The sequence below is a fragment of the Trachypithecus francoisi genome, unplaced genomic scaffold, assembly GCF_009764315.1.
Source record: "Trachypithecus francoisi isolate TF-2019V2 unplaced genomic scaffold, Tfra_2.0 Lachesis_group0, whole genome shotgun sequence".
Lineage (NCBI taxonomy): Eukaryota > Metazoa > Chordata > Mammalia > Primates > Cercopithecidae > Trachypithecus > Trachypithecus francoisi.
In genome coordinates this window covers 172077044-172096526 of record NW_022681453.1, presented here as the reverse complement: position 1 = coordinate 172096526, position 19483 = coordinate 172077044, and the positions used below count along the sequence as shown (strand labels likewise).

Below are 19483 nucleotides of genomic sequence, written 5' to 3'. Positions count from 1 at the left end.
TTGGAGTGCCGGGCATGGTGGCTCACGCCTATAATCCCAGCACTTTGGGAGGCCAAGGCAGGCGGATTATGAGGTCAGGAGTTTGAGACCAGCCCGACCAACATGGTGAAATCCCATCTCTACTAAAAATCCAAAAATCAGCTGGGCATGGTGGCATGTGCCTGTAATCTCAGCTACTCAGGAGGCTAAGGCAGGAGAATCGCTTTAATCCAGGAGGTGGAAGCTGCAGTGAGCTGAAATTGTGTCATTGCACTCTGGCCTGGGAGACAGAGTGAGACTCTGTCTCAAAAAAAAAAATAAAAAAAAGGCGTCAAACTTTATTCAGTGGTTTATCTTCCACAGGGCACATACTATATCTTTCAGTAACATATCCTTAAGGTGACCATTGCTAATTTAATATTAATAATAATTCTGATGCAGCAACCTGTTCTGACATTTACTAGGTCTTGTGTAAAAATGGTTGTCATGAAAATTAATGGTATAAAACAATATTATCTGAGAATATTTAGCTACTCGGGAGGCTGAAGCGGAGGGGTGCTTGAGTGCAGGAGTTCGAAGCTGCAGAGAGCTATGATGATGCCACTGCCCTCCAGCCTGGGAGACACAGCAAGACCTCATCTCTAAAAATAAATAAGTAAATAATAAACAAAAAATCCTAATTCCTAAACCTTACTAAATATAGGTGAGTTCTGAAGCTGGGTGAGGGATACACTGGGACTGATGATAACCATTTTCTCTATTTGTTGAGAATATGTGAAAAACCCACTTCAGCCTGTTCCTTGATAAAGTAGAGTCTTGAGGCCATCTAGTTCACACATTTTACCTAATATTTCCTATATGCACTTAAAATTATTACGTCTTCACTTAGTTAAAATTTCCTACAATTCACTAAAAAAAATCAGACTGATCTTTTCTCAAATATACTGAACTAGTAAGATTTTATTGTACCTGCTGTTACAGGACACACCAATCAGAAACCTGAAATGGATGCATGAACAACTCTGACAGTCAAAAAGAAACAGAAAAGGAATCACAGATTACCACTCTAAGGGATTCATCTTCCTACTTTAAAAATGCTGGCAGCACTTTATACATCAAGTTGACAGATATTCCCTAGGTTAGAAGAAAACAGAAGAAAAAGATACATAAAGATGATAAACACAACACTGTATTTTCTTATTTACCAAATGGAAGTAATTTCTCCAAAGGCCCTTTTTGTTAGCAAAGAGATAAGAGTAAAATTTTAAACTTTAAAAGCACTTTTTTTTTTTTTTTGAGACGGAGTCTCGCTCTGTTGCCCGGGCTGGAGTGCAGTGGCCGGATCTCAGCTCACTGCAAGCTCCACCTCCTGGGTTTACGCCATTCTCCTGCCTCAGCCTCAGGAGTAGCTGGGACTACAGGCGCCCGCCACCTCGCCCGACTAGTTTTTTGTATTTTTTTAGTAGAGACAGGGTTTTACCGTGTTAGCCAGGATGGTCTCGATCTCCTGACCTCGTGATCCGCCCGTCTCGGCCTCCCAAAGTGCTGGGATTACAGGCTTGAGCCACCGCGCCCGGCCTAAAAGCACTTTTTAAGGTATCCCATATATCAGCAAATACGTTAAGGTCTAGTTTAATCATCTTTAAAAGAATCAAACCTATCAAGGACGTATATTTAAGCTACGAAAGTAACAAAGTTTTAGCAGATCAGCATTTCTAGATAAGAATCTATCAAAAAAGAATAAACAGTTAATGCTTCTTTTCACCAAGGCAAACTGGATGTCTGAGGAGGATATCAAATTGTTGGTTATAAATAAAGACTTGCCCACACAAAGCAGAAATACCACAGGCTCTATAGGAAATCCTTGCTTTGTCATGAAGTCATCCCTCACCTGAAGCCACCAATCCTTTCTTGGTAACTCTTTGAGTCAAAGAGGATGAATCCTTTTGACTTTTTTCACAACTAGGCAATCCAAGATCTAAGCCTACAATGGGGTAATTTCAGCTTTCCTTTCTCATTCAGTATTTCCCAGAAAATCATTCTTTGATAAAACTGCTACGAACAAATGGATCTTTTTGTTTGCATTATTATATACCAGTATCTCTTGTAAGACAAAGAAATGGTTTATTTTTACATAATTGACAAAATAGGGAAATAATCCTTTTAATATCATTTAAAATTTGCATTTACAAATATGTAGGGGTCAAGGTAAGCATTTCACAATTGCTATTTTCTGTTTTTTTAAACCAAATTTATGATGGTACACAATCACTTCTGTGTATCTTCTTTAATTCACAAAACAGAAAAGTTCTCTTTATAACGTATATTCCCTGATTTTATTCATCCATCTTAATGAGCCTTCGATTTTTCTAGAACATCAACAGTATGAATAGCATTATTTTCAAATGCATCTGAGTAAGCCTATGTGAAACTTAGGGGAGGGAAGGGAGCAGTGTCTCAGGATTCTACAGATAATGCTCAGCCGGAACCCAAAGGCTTTAATAAATGTTTCAAACTTTGTTTACTCTCTTGCTATTAAAAATACCAGGTAGATTGATTAATAGCACCTATCTAATGTTTACTTAAACAACAGGAGCGAAGTATGAACTCTATAACCACGGCTTTCCTTTTCTTTATATGAGGCGTCAGAGAAGTTAAATGACAATAACATTAGAGTCTCTCCACATCCATATTTGGAAGTATTGATTAGAATGACTTTTAGAACTTAGCAGGAAATAATACAGAAGACAAGCCAGTTTTTCAGAAGAAAACAGTTTGAAGTTAGCTATACACTGTGCCACGTATTTCTACTTAATATTTTTCACTTTAAAAATGTCACAGGCATCAGAAGAAATCTGGTATCTAGGTAGCCAACTGTAGTTATGGTGCTAGGAAAAAAATTCTTTTTTTTTGTAGTACTGCTAAAATAGTTTGCTTTGAAAACAGACTTGCCATCTTACAGGTTTACCTCAATTTCAGTTAAAGAAATTGTTCTTTTCCACTTCTCATGTACAGTAGAATGAGACATGTAGAAGCAAGGTTCATGCTATTGCGTAAGCACTAGACTCCTACTGAGGTGTTATATGTACCTTTCATCAGTCTAGCGGCTCCCAAACTTGGTATAAATAATCTACACAAATAAAAATGTGCTGAAATAATTAATCTGACTTTATGGTTCCCACCCACCAGCAGTCACTATCAATTGTAAAATTTTAATATTTGCTAACACAATTTACTACCTAATCATAACGAGTCCAAAGACAAGCAATAATAACAATCAAAGCTAAGGTATCAGAGATAATTTATGAATAAGAATTGTATTCACTGCTTAAAAAACGGGCCTTAAGTGATCTGAAACAAATAGCCCTGAGGTTGGAGAACGAAGAAGGAAACATTCTCTCCTGATGCTGGAGAACGAAGACGGAAACATTCTCCCCTGATGCTGGAGAACGAAGAAGGAAACATTCTCCCCTGATGCTGGAGAACGAAGAAGGAACATTCTCCCCTGATGCTGGAGAACGAAGAAGGAAACATTCTCCCCTGATGCTGGAGAACGAAGAAGGAAACATTCTCCCCTGATGCTGGAGAACGAAGAAGGAAACATTCTCCCCTGATGCTGGAGAACGAAGAAGGAAACATTCTCCCCTGATGCTGGAGAACGAAGAAGGAAACATTCTCCCCTGATGCTGGAGAACGAAGAAGGAAACATTCTCCCCTGATGCTGGAGAACGAAGAAGGAAACATTCTCCCCTGATGTTGGAGAATGAAGAAGGAAACATTCTCCAAACTTTTATAGATCACTATAAAAGAGCCACTGGGAGCAAATTCCTCTTTTCTTTTGCTCAGTCCATTTGAGAAGAATAAAGCTCTTACCAGTGAAGCTGCAGCTGTGCTCACCCTCAGCTTAATCACTATACAAGGCTGAGGGTTAATTAGCTGCCATTTGTAGCTCTATTTGTTGTTCTAATACAGATCTGCACACACCTAAGACTGGAGTAACTGATACTTGATTTTTATTTGAAAGGTGATGCAGGGAGAGGGAGCGGCTCACCAATCGTGAGTGCTGATGTTTGTGGGTATGCGTAGAGAATTTTCATTTGACAGGACCTGTATAGTTCTGCCTGTTTGAAGATAGACAGACAAAGACTTCATGGTTGCTTACGAATGCAAGCCCCTGCTGGTCCAGGCTGCACCGCAAGGCAGCTTATGGTCGGAAGGCAGATGACAGGGCAATGAAATACACAAGCCAGGGTCAGAGCTCAGATGATTCCTTCCAAGAGCAAAAGAGAGCCAAATCACGTACCGTTTACAGATTACCTTAAGTCCTCACTTAATGTGGCTGATGGGTTCTTGGAAACTGCAACTTCAAGCAAAATGACGTACTAGATGCCGCAGGAACCTAACTCTTGTTTAGATCAATTAGCCTATGGTAAATTGGTTCCATTATACATTACATTATTATTTCACTTAAAGTTGCAGTTTCTAAAAACCTACTGATGACATTAAACGAGGACTTATGTCACACTGTTAGTATGATTTTTAGCAACTAAAAAAATGTTATGAAGAATTTCACACATATCCAAACATAGAATAGTATAATGAGCACCCATGTACTCATCACTCAAATTCAACAATTATAATGGTCAATCTTGGTATCTTCCATACTCCTCCCCACCTACAATCTTTCTGGATTATTTTGAACTAAATTCCATATATCAAAGAATTTTATTGGCAAATAGTCCAGTATAGATGTCTAAAAGGTAAGGACAGGTACAATTCCATTATCACGCTCAAAAATTTCTGGCAGTATTTTCTCAGTATGAAATGTTTCACTGTCAACTTTCTGTCTCACAAGAGTCATACATATTTGGGGGAGATTTTTAAATGATACAATATCATAACTGAGTTTAGAACAAAACAAGCTCAAAAACACTTTAGAGAGTAACAGTAGTAGAGCAGACAAATAGAAATGAGATTAATACAACAATGCTAGATGATACACAGACTTACTTTTCAAGAAGGAAAAAAGGGTTAGAAATATTTCTAGCCATAACTCTGTAAATCAAGCATCAGGTAAAGGAAAACTGCTGATCTCCTAATTGTCAGGGTTCTCAGAATGATTAATTTTGTATGAGGTAAAATACCCATTTTTAAAATAGGTCTGAAGACCATAATATAAGCACATTTTAAATAACTGTTAAAGAAACAGGTTTCATGTAAAGAACATTACCAAACATCTAAGGGTTTTTTTTAAAAAGCCCACAAAATAGCAAAAACAAACTTCAAAAGATGAAATCAAACAGAACTTAAATTTTATGTGTTAAATAATGACTTGAGAAGAAAGTACTTATAAATAAGAAAGCATAGAAATTTGATTCCCCAATAATATTCTCAACTTTGGCAATTCACAAATTAAATCATGTTTAGTGAGCAAGACTAAACTCAGAAAAAGCCAAGTAACGTCTAACAAAGAAGAATGTTCGGCTGGGCAGGCGGCTCATGTCTGTAATCCCAGCACTTTGGGAGGCTGAGGCGGGTGGATCACGAGGTCAGTAGATCGAGATCATCTTGGCTAACATGGTGAAACCTCATCTCTACTAAAAATACAAAAATTTAGCCAGGCGTGGTGGTGGGCGCCTGTAGACCCAGCTACTCAGGAGGTTGAGGCAGGAGAATGGCGTGAACCCGGGAGGGGAGGTTGCAGTGAGCTGAGATCATGCCATTGCACTCCAGCCTGGGTGACAGAGCAAGACTCCATCAAAAAAAAAAAAAAAAAAAAAAAAGAAAGAATGCTCTATCAGGCTCAGTAAACACCATCATGAAGTGGTGGCCTAATAACACTAGCAGTTAGATCTACCTAGACAACTGTATTGAAAACAGAACGATTATTGCTGGTGCACCCATCAACTGGCTGATAATGTTTGGCCATTTGCCACCTGAGCGATAATCCTACTAAGTCAAGGTTCCGCTTTTTTCAGATTGTAAAATCCAACTGTCAGTGTTGAGGTGACGGTGTTAGATACTATTCAATACTATCTTCCCAATTAAATTCAACTGAGTAGGTATTTATCAGTCATCTATTGTGGGCCCATTTGGTGTCCTAAATACTCTGGGAAATAATATCAACAACACATTACCATTTACAAACGGCTTTCACATATGCCATCTCATTTTAACCTCAGAGGAATCCAGTGATTTAGGTAGGGCTGGTACTAATTCCAATTTTATATCAAAAACTAAGCCTGTGGAAAGTTAAGTGACCATTCAATGTGATATGACTAATAAACAACGAAGCTGGTTTTCAAATCTACATCTGCTGTCTACAAATATCATGCTGATAAAGATGGGCAGTCATACCCTAAAGAATATTTGTGTTGGAATGGACCAAAATTTTTTTAAAGAGATAAGTGCAGATTACAAAAACAGTATGAAAAAGATTTAAAAAAAAAGTTTATGTACGGATAAGAGTGAGAAAGTATTTTTTAAGTTGGTTAAATTTATATCATTATACAAGGCCAACTTCTGAGCGGACAGCATTTCTGGGTTAAAATAGCTCTACAGATTCAGTGTAGGAAAATCTTATTTATTCATATTCTATCAAACTTGTTTTTGTGATAATTTGAAGACAGATTTAAGATAAACTTCAATCTAACCTAATCTTACCTACCTCTGTAGGTAAAAAACCTACAGAGATTGAAAGTGTACCAGATAACAGTGTGAAATAAGTCCATTAAACAAAAGAATGGACATTTGACTACTTTAAAATAAACAACTCTATTTAAGATTCTAGAAGTGTCAACAATGATAACAACGAGGTACCAATTAGGAAACTTTATTTTGTGTGTTAAAGTGTGACAAACTAAATGTCAGCATGTATTTTACAAATTCCTTTCTAGTCTCGTATCAGGCAGGCTGTCTCTGGTTTTATGGAACATTATTTTTAGGCTTGTTCTTACTATCAATAGCATTATTTTCAAAATTCCTTTCTTTTACTTATGTGATTCTGCTTTACTTAGGAGAGATTTTTAAGTTTTTGCAGAATGCATTTGTAGTTTTCTGAAACGCAGCAAGAAAAAAAAAACTAGTTCACTGAACAGAAGTCTGTCTGATTGCTGAGAGAAGGCTCTGGCGGAATGAATCTATTCCTTTAAGCAGGAGTATCGGTAGAGAGAACAGGCTGTCACATACAGGCTTATTCAGGGTAACAGACTCAGAGGCAAAGCAGGCCAGCTGACTCGGAGGCAAAGCAGGCCAGGCTTCAAAATCACCTCAAAAAAAAAAAGGCCTTCCTGCAACATTACCTCCAAATGAGGTTATACACAGTCACAGACAAATGGGATTAAAGTGGGAACAATAGGACTGAAAGAACAAAACCAACTTTAAATTAGTGTAACATTATTGGACTTCACTATCTGTAGTAAAGTATGAATTAATTCAAAAAATATTTTGTAATGATCCTGCACAATTTTATTTTTTGGGCAAGCTGGGTGCGGTGGCTCATGCCTGTAATCCCAGCACTTTGGGAGGCCAAGGCGGGCAGATCACAAGGTCAGGAGTTCGAGACCTGCCTGGCCAACACGGTGAAACCCCGTCTTTACTAAAAGTGCAAAAATTAGCTGGGCATGGCAGTGCACAGCTGTAATCCCAGCTACTTGCGGGGCTGAGACAGCAGAATCTCTTGAATCCAGGAGGCGAAGGTTGTGGTGAGCTGAGATCGTGCCACTGCACTACAGCCTGGGCGACACAGTGAGACTCCATTTCAAAAAAAAAAAAAAAAAAATACTAATTTGCCACTTTAAAAAAAAGTTTTTATAGCTGAAAAATAAAAAAATACAAAAGTAGAAAGACTGTTATTTCTTGATGTTTTATAAAACAGCCAGGATCCTAAGCAACCCCACTGACACTTGTCATTTCCATTTGTGTAAAATTTCATGTATCTAGTGAACAGAGTTTATTGTTGATTGTAGAAGAGGGAATCTCATGTAATATTTAAGCTATTAATTACTCAAAAAAATATTTCTCCCACTGAGAACATCAATGAAAACCCTAGAGCTACCTTTGGATTTTTGTATTTTCTAAAATAAACCCAATGTGTAAAGAAATGGCCCAGGAATTAAGAATTTTCAGTGTTAAGCATGCCAGCAAGCCATAAAGGCCTGGCTATAGATTTTTTGTTTTCTTGGGAGGTGTATTTCCTTGTTTACTTTTCGGGTATATCCTAGAACAGACCATTCAGGACCATTCTAATAGCTTGTCGGGATGCAGTTATTATGATGCCAAAAAGGTCACATCTGCATAGTGCTGCTGGTTGTTATCAGATTTTAATAGCCCACATTCCTCAAATTAACATCTTCTAGTAGGCATCTAATTAAAAATTAAGCTATTCAACTTGAATTTTTATTATTATTTGGCAGGACAACTTAATTCATTCTTTAAATGCACTTTCCCATTTAAAATGATTTTTCTTTTTTTTTTTTTTTTTTTAACCACACTGTGCCTTTTCCTTTTTGGCAAATAATAGGTCTTAAAAACACTAATGAGAAGACCCAACTTAAAAAGAATATAGTTACATCCTATGAAAAGTTAACAATAATAATAGTAGTAGAAGCAGTGGTGGTGGTGGCAGTAGTAGTTGTAAACAAGTTATTAAGGTCTGACATTTACATCTTGAGAAGCTCCAATTCATACCAGATTTAAAGTCTCTTACCAGGGTTGCAATCTGTAAGAAGTGAGCAGATGGAGAGGAGAACTTTAGAAATAGTTAAAGCCGGACTCCAGTTGTCCTTTAAGATGTCCAGACAGATCACGCCTTGGCTGTTAATATTACAGTGATAGATTCTTGTTCGGAAGGTAACCTACAAGAAAATGTAAAGTTATATTCTGTTAGACAAAATATGTTTATCAACAGCATCTATAGACAATTTTTGTCTGATAAAATTGTCTATTTTATCAGACAAAACAATTCAGGCTATTGGTTTAAATACACTTGATTTTTTTCTTGGGCACATGAGATTAATCAACAAACAGAGATCATCATTTCAGAATTTGTCATTTTGGGCACAGAGGAGTAAACATCAACAAAACCATGACATTCTGCTTCTTATAGAATCCTGTTATTTAACGAACGTTTTAGGGACTGAGTTTACTTTTGATATAAATATAATTACAGGAATGTTCATAAGGAGAAACTGACTCTGACTTCTAAAAAAATTTCAAAGAAAACCTTTGTTAGATTCCAGTTATTTTAAGGATTTTGTACATTTGTAATATTCAAACACCAAAAAGCATGAGAGTACTAATACAAAGAAAATAAATATTATTCTATAACAGTTTTTAAAAAAATTTTTTTTGACAGAGTCTCAGGCTGGAGTGCAGTGCCCAAGCTGGAGTACAGTGGCGTGATCTTGGCTGACTACAACCTCCACCTCCCGGTTTCACGTGATTGTCCTGCCTCAGCCTCCTACGTAGCTGGGATTACAGGTACCTGCCACCACGCCCGGCTAATTTTTGTATTTTTAGTAGAGACGGGGTTTTGCCATGTTGGCCAGGCTTGTCTCGAACTCCTGACCTCAAGTCATCCACCTGCCTTGGCCTCCCAAAGTGCTGGGATTACAGGTGTGAGCCAGCATGCCCAGCCTAGAACTCAGTTTTAAAACATAAACTAAGGCATCTACATAAATAACATGCCTAGTTCATAGAACTATATTAGTATAATTATAGTAGTTACACTTTACTATATTAGCTACAATTTACTATATTAGTTATATTACTATAGTAGTTACAGTTAGTTGTAATTTAGAAACCTTTTCCTTCTTAAATTTTATTTTTAAAATGTAATATTAATGCACAGTCTTTGCCGTGTGATAGCTAGATCACCACTGTATGTTGCTTATGTATAACTGTGAAACACAACATGTTTAAAACACTTCAACTGAAAAAAATTAAGTGCAAATCAGTTTTATAACTACTATAACTGTTTAAAAGTGTTAAGTAAGCAGCAATAAGATGTGAATAGTATTTATTATTATGTTCATAAATGTGCTTAAATTTTAAGTTGAAAAATACAAAAATCTCAGTGTTCTAAAGACAGTCTTTTGGTACTACATCTTAAATGCCTAGAAATGTTGAAGACATTATAATGAACATTCTTTAAAATGCATAGCAGAATCTGCAAGGGGAATCCCCACAGTCTAGAATTAAAAGCCAAAAATTATAGTAAGTGCAACAAGCTAAGAGTGCACCTGCCATGGGTGGGGTTTTGGGAAGAGGGAAGGGAGTAAAAGATGGTATTCAGTCTTAATAAAATGGAGGTTTGGGTTGTGATGCCTTCATGGAAAAAGAAGATGAAATCTTAGGCCTGTATGTTACAACAGTTTAGAATTGAGCGCCCTTATATAAATCAGGAAACTCTAATGGCTAGTCTTTCAGTAAATGGATGGACTTGAAAAGATATGCCTTATGACACAGATAGCAAAGAAACTTACCAAAGAAAGCCTGGGCTCTAGACTGAGAAATGTTTTTCCTGAGATTTCTAAATCCTAGACACATACACTGTGTAAACACTAGCTAACAAAAAGAACTTAAATGACTATATCATTATCAGGTCAAAATACGTTTAAGGCAAAAAGCACTGTTAGAAACAAAGAACTTTACTGATAAAATAAACAACTCATCAAGAAAACAGTAACAATTCTGAATCTGCTGTATCTAACAATATAGCCAAAAATATACAAAGTAAAAATCTGCAAGATTATAAGGAGAAAATGACATATCTATAGTCAAAGAGGAACATTTTCACTACAGCAACTGATAGGTAAACCAGACTAAAGATTGGTAAGGATATTAGAGATTTGAACACTGGATAAACAAAATCAAGGGACTGAATGAAGATAAAATCCTACACTTAATGATGAAGGAACATTGAAGAAACATTTATAAAAACTGATCACATGCTAAGCCACAAAAGAAGCTTCACATATTTCAAAGAATTGACATTATTAAGACCATAATGCAAAGTCAGAATCTACATATAAAAAGATCCCCCTATCGTATGTTTGGAAACAGAAAAACTCATTTTCAAATAATTCTTGGATCAAAGAAAAAAATCAGTTACTATTATAGCTGAATGACAATGAAAATATTGGGTTGCCAATATCAACATTTTGTGACTCAGCTAAAACAGTTGTAAAAGAGAAATCTACAGTTTCAAATACATATATTAGGAAGGAAGAAAGATACTTAATGAGTTAAGTGTCCAACTCAGGAAGGTAGTAAGAGAACAACAGACTGAGTTCCATGAAAGAAGAAATAAAGACACTGGCCTAAGTTAATGAAACACAGACTATCTCGTGATATTAAAATTTCTGTGGAGAAGGCAGAGTGCCTATCCCTTTAAGTACTAAATGAAAAGATAAAATATTTTTATGATCCCAATTTAACTGATGAGTGGCTTACATAATATTGATAATTAACCCTCAAAACAACTCAATGGGGAAAATAATATTATTGCAACCACTTGAAAAATGATGAAACTAAGGCAAAGGGAGGTTAAAGAACTGGCTCAAGATCCCACAAGTGGTAAATGGAAGCCAGAATTTGAACACAATTGTGCTGATCCAAAAGCCTGTGGTCTATCCCTCAGCATCAATGCCTCTGTTCTTTTGTAAAAATTTATAATTCTGGGATAATTGTAGATTCACATGCAGTTGTAAGAAATAAATAGATCCCATATATTTTTCACTCAATTTTCCCCAATGATAACATTTTGTATAACAACAGCATATTGCAGGAAATTGACATTAATACAGTCCACTGACCTTTCCCAGATTTCATTTTTATGTGCACTCATGCATATTAAGTATATTTAGTTCTATGTAATTTTATCACATGTATAGATTTGTGTGAACACCAGCAGTCAACACAGAAACAACTCTACCACAACCATTCTTCATGGTACCTTGTGATAGCCATAGCTGCCTTCTCCCTTTACTTCAATTCCTGGCAACTACAACTCTGTCCTCATCTCCACAACTTTGTCATTTCAAGAATGCTATATAAACGGAATCGTGCAGTACGTAACCATTTGAAATTGGTTCTTTTCACTCTGCATAATTCCCTTAAGATCCATCCAAGTTGTTGCACGGTGTCAATAATTTGTTCCTTTCTTATTGATGAGTAGTATTCCATGGTATAGATGTGGTAGAGTAGACAGATAGCCAGACATGAGGAGGAAAAGGGAGGCCCTGAGAAAAGGAGTCTGGAAAATCTCACACCCCAGAGATCACCCTAAACAGGTATGCTAGATATGAACAGACAGGAAGGGAAATGCCTAGGTAGAAAGGAATTCCCCTTAAGACCGTAGTGATTGCTCACTCTGCCAGTTAACCTGCCAGAATGTAGCTAGATGCATGCTAAAGGGAAGAGGGCAAAGGAGAAAATTCCTAAGAGATACGCAGAAGCAATTCGTGTCCAACATCGGGTTCACTCGTGCACACCAATAGTAAGGGAGGGTCCCACAACCTTGGGGCGGGAACTAGGTGAGGGAAAAGGCAGGGACTTAAGGCAGATACGAAAGACTAAACAAAGTAAAAAGGTGGAGACTAAGAAAGAGGCAGGAACTTCAAGAAAAAAATCTGTAATCATAAAAACCCAACACAGAACTCTTGGGGTACTGCTGGCTCACTCTCTTTCAGCCGCTCACCCTGCCTAATCTTGTCAGAGTGTACTGTCTCTCTAGATAAACTCCCGGCTCTGTATTTTCCTTCAATGAATTCTCTTTTTCTGGCTAAATCAGTAGCTTGGCAGAATTCTTTCTCCAAATAATACTAAGAACCAAACAATAATAGACGTACCAATCTGTTTACCCATTTACCCACTGAAGGGCATCGGGTTTCTATGAGATTCAAAGAACCAAAATGTTTTTCCTACTCTCTCAACACAGAAGACTTCTGTGACCAAATGTGGGTGAGGAGTTTCTCCTGACAACTAACTTTCTGATGCTAGCTGGGTGTCCCACAGTTCAACTCTGATACTATTCACCTGGATGTAGAGTCAGAACCTACAGGTTTAGGTCTCAGTCCCACAAGACTGCTTCCCACTTCAGATGCCAATCCAAGTTCTGGCTGTTATAAATTGGGGATTCCCACAATCCCCTCCTCAGGTTCAATCATCTGCGAAAGCAGTTTACACAATCCATAAATGCGTTTTACTTATCTTTACTGGTTTATTATAAAATATATTACAAAGGATATAGCTGAACAGTTAGAAGATAAGCATAAGGTAAGGTATGAGCCATAAGGGGTGGGGGTGGTACAGAGTTGCCATGCCTTCTTGGGGTACAACAACCTCCATGAGTTCAGCAACCCAGAACCTCTCTGAACCTTGTTTTTAGGCGTTTTATGGAGGCTTCATCATGTAAGCATGATTGATTTAAATCATTGGTCACTGGTGATCAACTCAACTTTCAGACCCTCTCCTCTCCCTGAGGGTTATAGGGGAGAAGGGCTGAAAGTTTCTACCCTCTAATCACATGATTGTGACATGATGGCAACCAGCTTCCATCCTGAGGCTTTCCAGGAGACCCCAGCTACCATTCACCTCATTAGCATACAAAAGACACTTAACATTTCTGAGATTGCAAGGGTTTTAGTAGCTTTGTGTCAAAAATGAGACCAAATAGTATATACTTCTGATCAGAAATCACAATATTGCAGGGTTGTTTCCAGTTTTAAGCTATTACAAATAAAGCTGCTCTGAACATCTGTGTATGTGTTTTTTGTGAACATAAGTTTTTATATCTCTCGGATAAATGCCCAAGAGTGTAATTGCTGGGTCATATGTTAAGCTCATATTTAGTTTTATAATAAACTGCCATACTCCTTCCCAGAGTGGTTGTACCATTTTATATTCTCACTAGCAATGTGATCCAGTTTCTCTGCATCCTTGCTAGCATTTGGTGTTATCACTATGTTTCATTACAGCCATTTTAATAGGGTATAATGATACCTCAGTGTGGCTTTAATTTGCATTTCCTTAAATGCTGATAATGTTGAACTCTTTTTCATTTGTTTATGTGTTATCTGGATATCCTCTACAGTCTGTCACATTTTTGCTCATTTTTTATTAAAAACTTTAATAAATGTTGTTGACTTTATGTTTTAAATGGAGACATTTCATTAAAACCAAAGTATAATTGGAGGAAAAATAATAAAGTTTGAGTTTGCAAAGAATCCTGTGCATTTCTGGACAGAGTTTTACAGTTGAATATTTTATACCAATAATAAAAGGATCTACTTTGGTGATGACGTTTGTCAACTTCTATTCTGACAGGCGTTCATGAATTAAATCACACTGAATAAAACAGACAGACTGACTGTTCCAACATGTTCTAGTGTCAGAGACTCCCACAACTACCACCTTTTGAAGCTGGAAACAAAATCTTGATTCCTAAGTTTTAAGAAGTGCTATGTTTATCTATTGAAATGTAAGTCATCTCCTCTTTGGGGGTCCCGCCATCATATTCTACTTCAATACTATACTTGCAGTAGGACCTCCTCATGAAACTGTGAATTACTCATGAAAGTATTATCTTTCAACTGATGTCCAAAGCAGTGCCTGGCACACAGAAACAGCCCACTGTTTCTTGAACAAATGCTAACACACCACAGGCTCGTCGTCTCTGAGGGGCTATAACCTCTCACTGTTTTTTAGGTAAAAGAGCATTTTAGAACCATAAGTTAGGAGTAAAAGCTGGAAGACTAGAGAATATCCTGAGGAAGCAGAAGATCTCTTTAACATTTTTCTGTCCCATGTTCTTTTGCTAAATTTTCCTAGAGGTTATGATATTATTTCACAAGGGGCTTCATATAGGCTAAACTAATAATAAAAATAATAAATTTAGTAAGCATTCAACATGTGCCAGGCACTCCAACACAAACATTTTTATTGCTGCTACTTCCTATTTAAATGTTAAAGAGAACCTAAGAAATGAGTGGTCTGGTCACATCAGCAAACATGTTCTACAATCAAGGTAAAAACTTGCTAATAAAAGCTCTTGAAGCAGCCAGCATTCTCTTCTAGACCTTATCAACAAACTAGGGAAAATGAGAAAGAATACTTGTAAAGTGATAAGGAATTGTATGCGGTCCTTAGATATCAGTGATTCAGAAATAGGAAATAATATTTTGAATAGTGGCAAATAGCAAAGAACTTGCAATTACCAGAAGGAGAATTTTAGAGGCTGAGAAAGCAAGTCTTCCCACCCTTAACCTACAAGACTACTCCGATCTCTGACTCAATTTTCCAGAAAGCCCATCACATTATCTTGTTCAGGGGGCTGGACAGCTATGCATCCTTCACATCATGTTGCTGACAAGTGAATGATAAAAAATGACCATAAAGCAAACTGCACTTCCACTGCAGGGGTTAATACCCGCTGAGTTCTGTGTATCAAACTAGTGACGCCCACATTAGCATTTATAGCTGTATTTGAAGCATAGCTCAATAACTGATGTTTACAATGACAGCCACCATTTCTCAGTAATAGGTAAAGTTATATTGAGAATAACAGTTTCCAAAGGCAGGGAGGAGAGCACCTTTTGGAACATTTTCCATACAAAAGAAATTTTAAAAATATGACTTGGATATAGCGATATAGAAGACATGTATTTAGAATGGCTAATTCCCAGATGACCCTGAATAAGAAAGGTTTTAATGTGTGTGTGATAAACACACACCCAACACCTGCATGTGTGGGTACACATGTGCAGTAGATGGAATGATGCCCTCCTGCCCCAAAGATGTCCACATCCTAATTCCTGGAACCTGTGAATGTTACCTCACATGATAAAACAGCCTTGTGATCAGGTGGAGAATCTTGAGATGGGGATGATTATCCTGGATTATTTAGGTGGGCCCAATATAATTACAAGGGTATTTTAAGAGAGGCACGAGGATCAGGGTCAGCAGTAGGGGATGTGATGAGTGATGTGAGGAAGGAGCCATGAGCCAAGGAATGTAGTTGGCCTCTAGAAGCTGAAAAAGGCAAGGAAATGGGATTTTCCCCTAAAGCCTGGAGAATGAACTCAGCCATGCTAATACCTTGATTTGAGTCCTTCTGACCTACGGAACTATAAGATAATAAACTCATACTGTTTCAAGCCACTAAGTTTATAACAGCAGCAACAAGAAACTAATATAGTGTGTGTGTGTGTGTGGTGTGTGTGTGTGTGTGTGTGTGTGTCTGTGTGTATCTGTATCTCCCAGCTGTCTCATTACTTTCTCTTAAAAGGTAGTTAAAAATGAAGCTGTGCATTTCTGTACTTCACAGAATCATCTCTCCTTAAAAACAATTCTAGAAAGAGTTAACATTCTTTATGTTGACTAAAGCATAAAAGAATGTAGTAGCATTCTTGGATAAGTAACTCTGCTACTCTGAGCCTCTATTTCCTAACAAAACAAGATGCTTAGATTATTTCTAAGGTTTATTCTAGTTCCATGATGCACGAGTTGTACTGTGGAAAGAATATATGGGTTTGGTAGTTAGTTGGACTTGGGCAGGAATTCTCATTTTGGATGAATCACTTAATATCTTTGAGATTCAGTTTCTTTATCCATAAAATGGGGAAAATAACAGTGATACTCATAGTAGCTGTGAAGACTGAAGTCCACAAATGGTTCTAATAGCCTGCCTGGCACTCAGCAAGAATCCAATGAGTATTAGTTCTTCTTCCCCTCTCTTACATACCCTAGTTACTAGTTATAAGACTAACTGAGAATGCATCACTTTAAGGTATAGGCAAGACTCCATATATAAATAAAAAGTGATTTTGTAAGAGGAGAGACATCATGAAAGGCATAAATATAAAAAAAAATTTTAATATAGTATTTCTGACAAACTGATTCTTTTTTTTTTTTTTGAGATGGAGTCTCGCTCTGTCGCCCAGGCTGGAGTGCAGTGGCCGGATCTCAGCTCACTGCGAGCTCTGCCTCCCGGGTTTACGCCATTCTCCTGGCTCAGCCTCCCGATTAGCTGGGACTACAGGCGCCTGCCACCTTGCCCAGGTAGTTTTTTTGTATTTTTTAGTAGAGACGGGGTTTCACCGTGTTAGCCAGGATGGTCTCGATCTCCTGACTTTGTGATCCGCCCGTCTCGGCCTCCCAAAGTGCTGGGATTACAGGCTTGAGCCACTGCGCCCGGCCTGACAAACTGATTCTAAGCACAATTTAGAAAGATGTTTAAAACTAAACACCTCCAAGATGAAAAATTAATTCTGATAACATTCAAAATGATAATTGAAAATAATTTTTCAATGATAATGTTTTTCATCAATTTTTCCAAAAATTTTGATAAGCAGATAAATGGTGCCTTGCTTTTACTGAGGAAATATGCAATCAGTGAGAAAATTCTTTTTAAAAATACTTTTCCATGGAGAACCCCACTCCCCGCAAATATTTGAAGGCCCATGTGATGAATCAGTAAATCATGTAACAAAGCTCCAAAATAGTAATGGTTAACATTATTAGGTTCACTATGAAACTACAGTTTATTTAAACAGGTTGTTAGTAAACACTAAAAAAAAAAAAATCCCCTCTGAGATTTCAAGTGCTCTTTTCTTAAAACCAATTTAAGAGCACTGTACTGATGTGCATAAAAATAAAAAGTGGAAAAACTCATTATAAGTGAGGGAATAAATCCTGAAAAATATGCATATCTAAGAAATACACATTAGCAAAACAAAACACCACCTTCCCCCAGCCCCCGACTCCACAGGAATATTGTCTGGCCCTTGAATAACTGGCAGTGAAGAAACTGAAATTAAACATCATCTGAAAACCATAATGCATAAAGATGACACCTATCCAGCTGTGAATACTAACTACATGCTACAGCATGCTATATGATAGGACTATCTTTTAGCTTTCAAGTACAATTCAAATGATTAAAAACAAAAGACCTTTATCTGACAGACATTTAAATTGAAAAAAGTCTTTCTCAGTTTCCTTTTATGTATAAATGCAGAAAAACATGCAACTAGAAAATTTTCCCCATCATGAGTAGCAAATCTCTTAGAAGACTGGGAGCATCTTATGCAATTCTCAGTGCTCTTTCCTACAATACAGCAAATTACTCTCAACTCCTACAAGGCAGGATGCTTGGCATGACTTGATGAGGGACCAACAGATTCCTTCTTTTGCAATTTATAAAAATTCAGTTTATATAGAATGTTTCTGGAACATACCTACAATGAATAACATTCACTGGTTCTTTTCCAATTTTTTTTTAAATTAGTGACTTATTTCATTATATTTCAGAGTTTTTTTATCTTTACACAATTATTTTGTTTCTTGTTCTGTTTTTTTTTTTCTTTTTTCTTTTTTTTAAGTTTCAGAGATGGTATTCCAGCGGATTCTCCTTAATGGTAGATTGTATCATGGTACAGATAGTAATCTTTGAGTGCGAGTTCATCCTCAGTGGGCATTTTTTTTCTTTCTATAGAAGTCTCATGTGCTTTGGATTGTGGAATGTTTTGCGTTTGCATCTTCATGGGCCTCAGGTTATACTAGTTTGAGACTAGACTGTACCATATATGCCAAAACACAAGGCAATAAAATCACCCCTTAGGAAAAGAAGAGCTGATTTAGATTCAAATCGTCATAGAAGTTTCCTATAGATGACATCTCAATTACTTTCTTTTGAATGAGATACTATCTGGTAAAGACACAGTTGCCTGAAACCAGCTCAATCAATGCTTGCTTGGCATGCATATAGAGGTTTCCTTCCTCAATGGATCAAAAAAAAAGTGGAGGGGTTCAGAAATTAAACAAAGCTCTAAGAGTACAAACTCACTATTTGAAGGCTTAGACTTTAACAAGTCTTTAAAAAAAAATCACTTAAAAAAGCAAAACAGAAATTTACAACAAGGAATTTTAAAAATAAGCTGGTTATGGCGGGGTGCAGTAGCTCACGCTTGTAATCCCAGCACTTTGGGAGGCCAAGGCGGGCGGATCACGAGGTCAGGAAATCGAGACCATCTTGGCTAACATGAAATTCCGTCTCTACTAAAAATGCAAAAAACTAGCCAGGCGTGGTAGTGGGCGCCTGTAGTCCCAGCTACTCCAGAGGCTGAGGCAGGAGAATGGCGTGAACCTGGGAGGTGGAGCTTGCAGTGAGCCGAGTTCGGCCACTGCACTCCAGCCTGGGCGACAGAGCAGTACTCCGTCTCCAAAAACAACAAAAAAAAGCTGGTTATAAGTTTTCTACAAATGAGTTTCTGTGTCTTAGGACAAGTTATCCAATAACATAATTACATATGGATTTAAAAACAGCTATTCCACCAAGCAACCGTGGTGGAAATAAAGATAATCTGGTATCTAAACTTAAAACAGGTACACAAATAATCATTTAAACATTCCCACTGCTTTAATTCATTAAGCACATACACAATAGGTGCTCAATCAATGCTGGGGGTTGCAGGGTACAGGGGGATCCATAAAACCAGAACCC

At 37.3% G+C, this 19483-nt stretch overlaps 1 protein-coding gene across 3 annotated transcripts in view; it reads right to left on the bottom strand.

Annotated features, from left to right (window-relative positions):
* Positions 1 to 19483, bottom strand: part of UBE2E2 (ubiquitin conjugating enzyme E2 E2) — a 386047-nt gene that overhangs the window by 44685 nt on the left and 321879 nt on the right. For 2 of the 3 annotated variants that reach the window (XM_033212784.1, XM_033212785.1), the window contains exon 5: positions 8687 to 8834. In XM_033212784.1, the coding sequence (XP_033068675.1) occupies positions 8687 to 8834 (148 nt within the window). Of the gene's footprint in view, positions 1 to 4685; positions 7248 to 8686; positions 8835 to 19483 lie in introns of those variants that run through there. The other variant, XM_033212783.1, reaches the window with a different exon arrangement.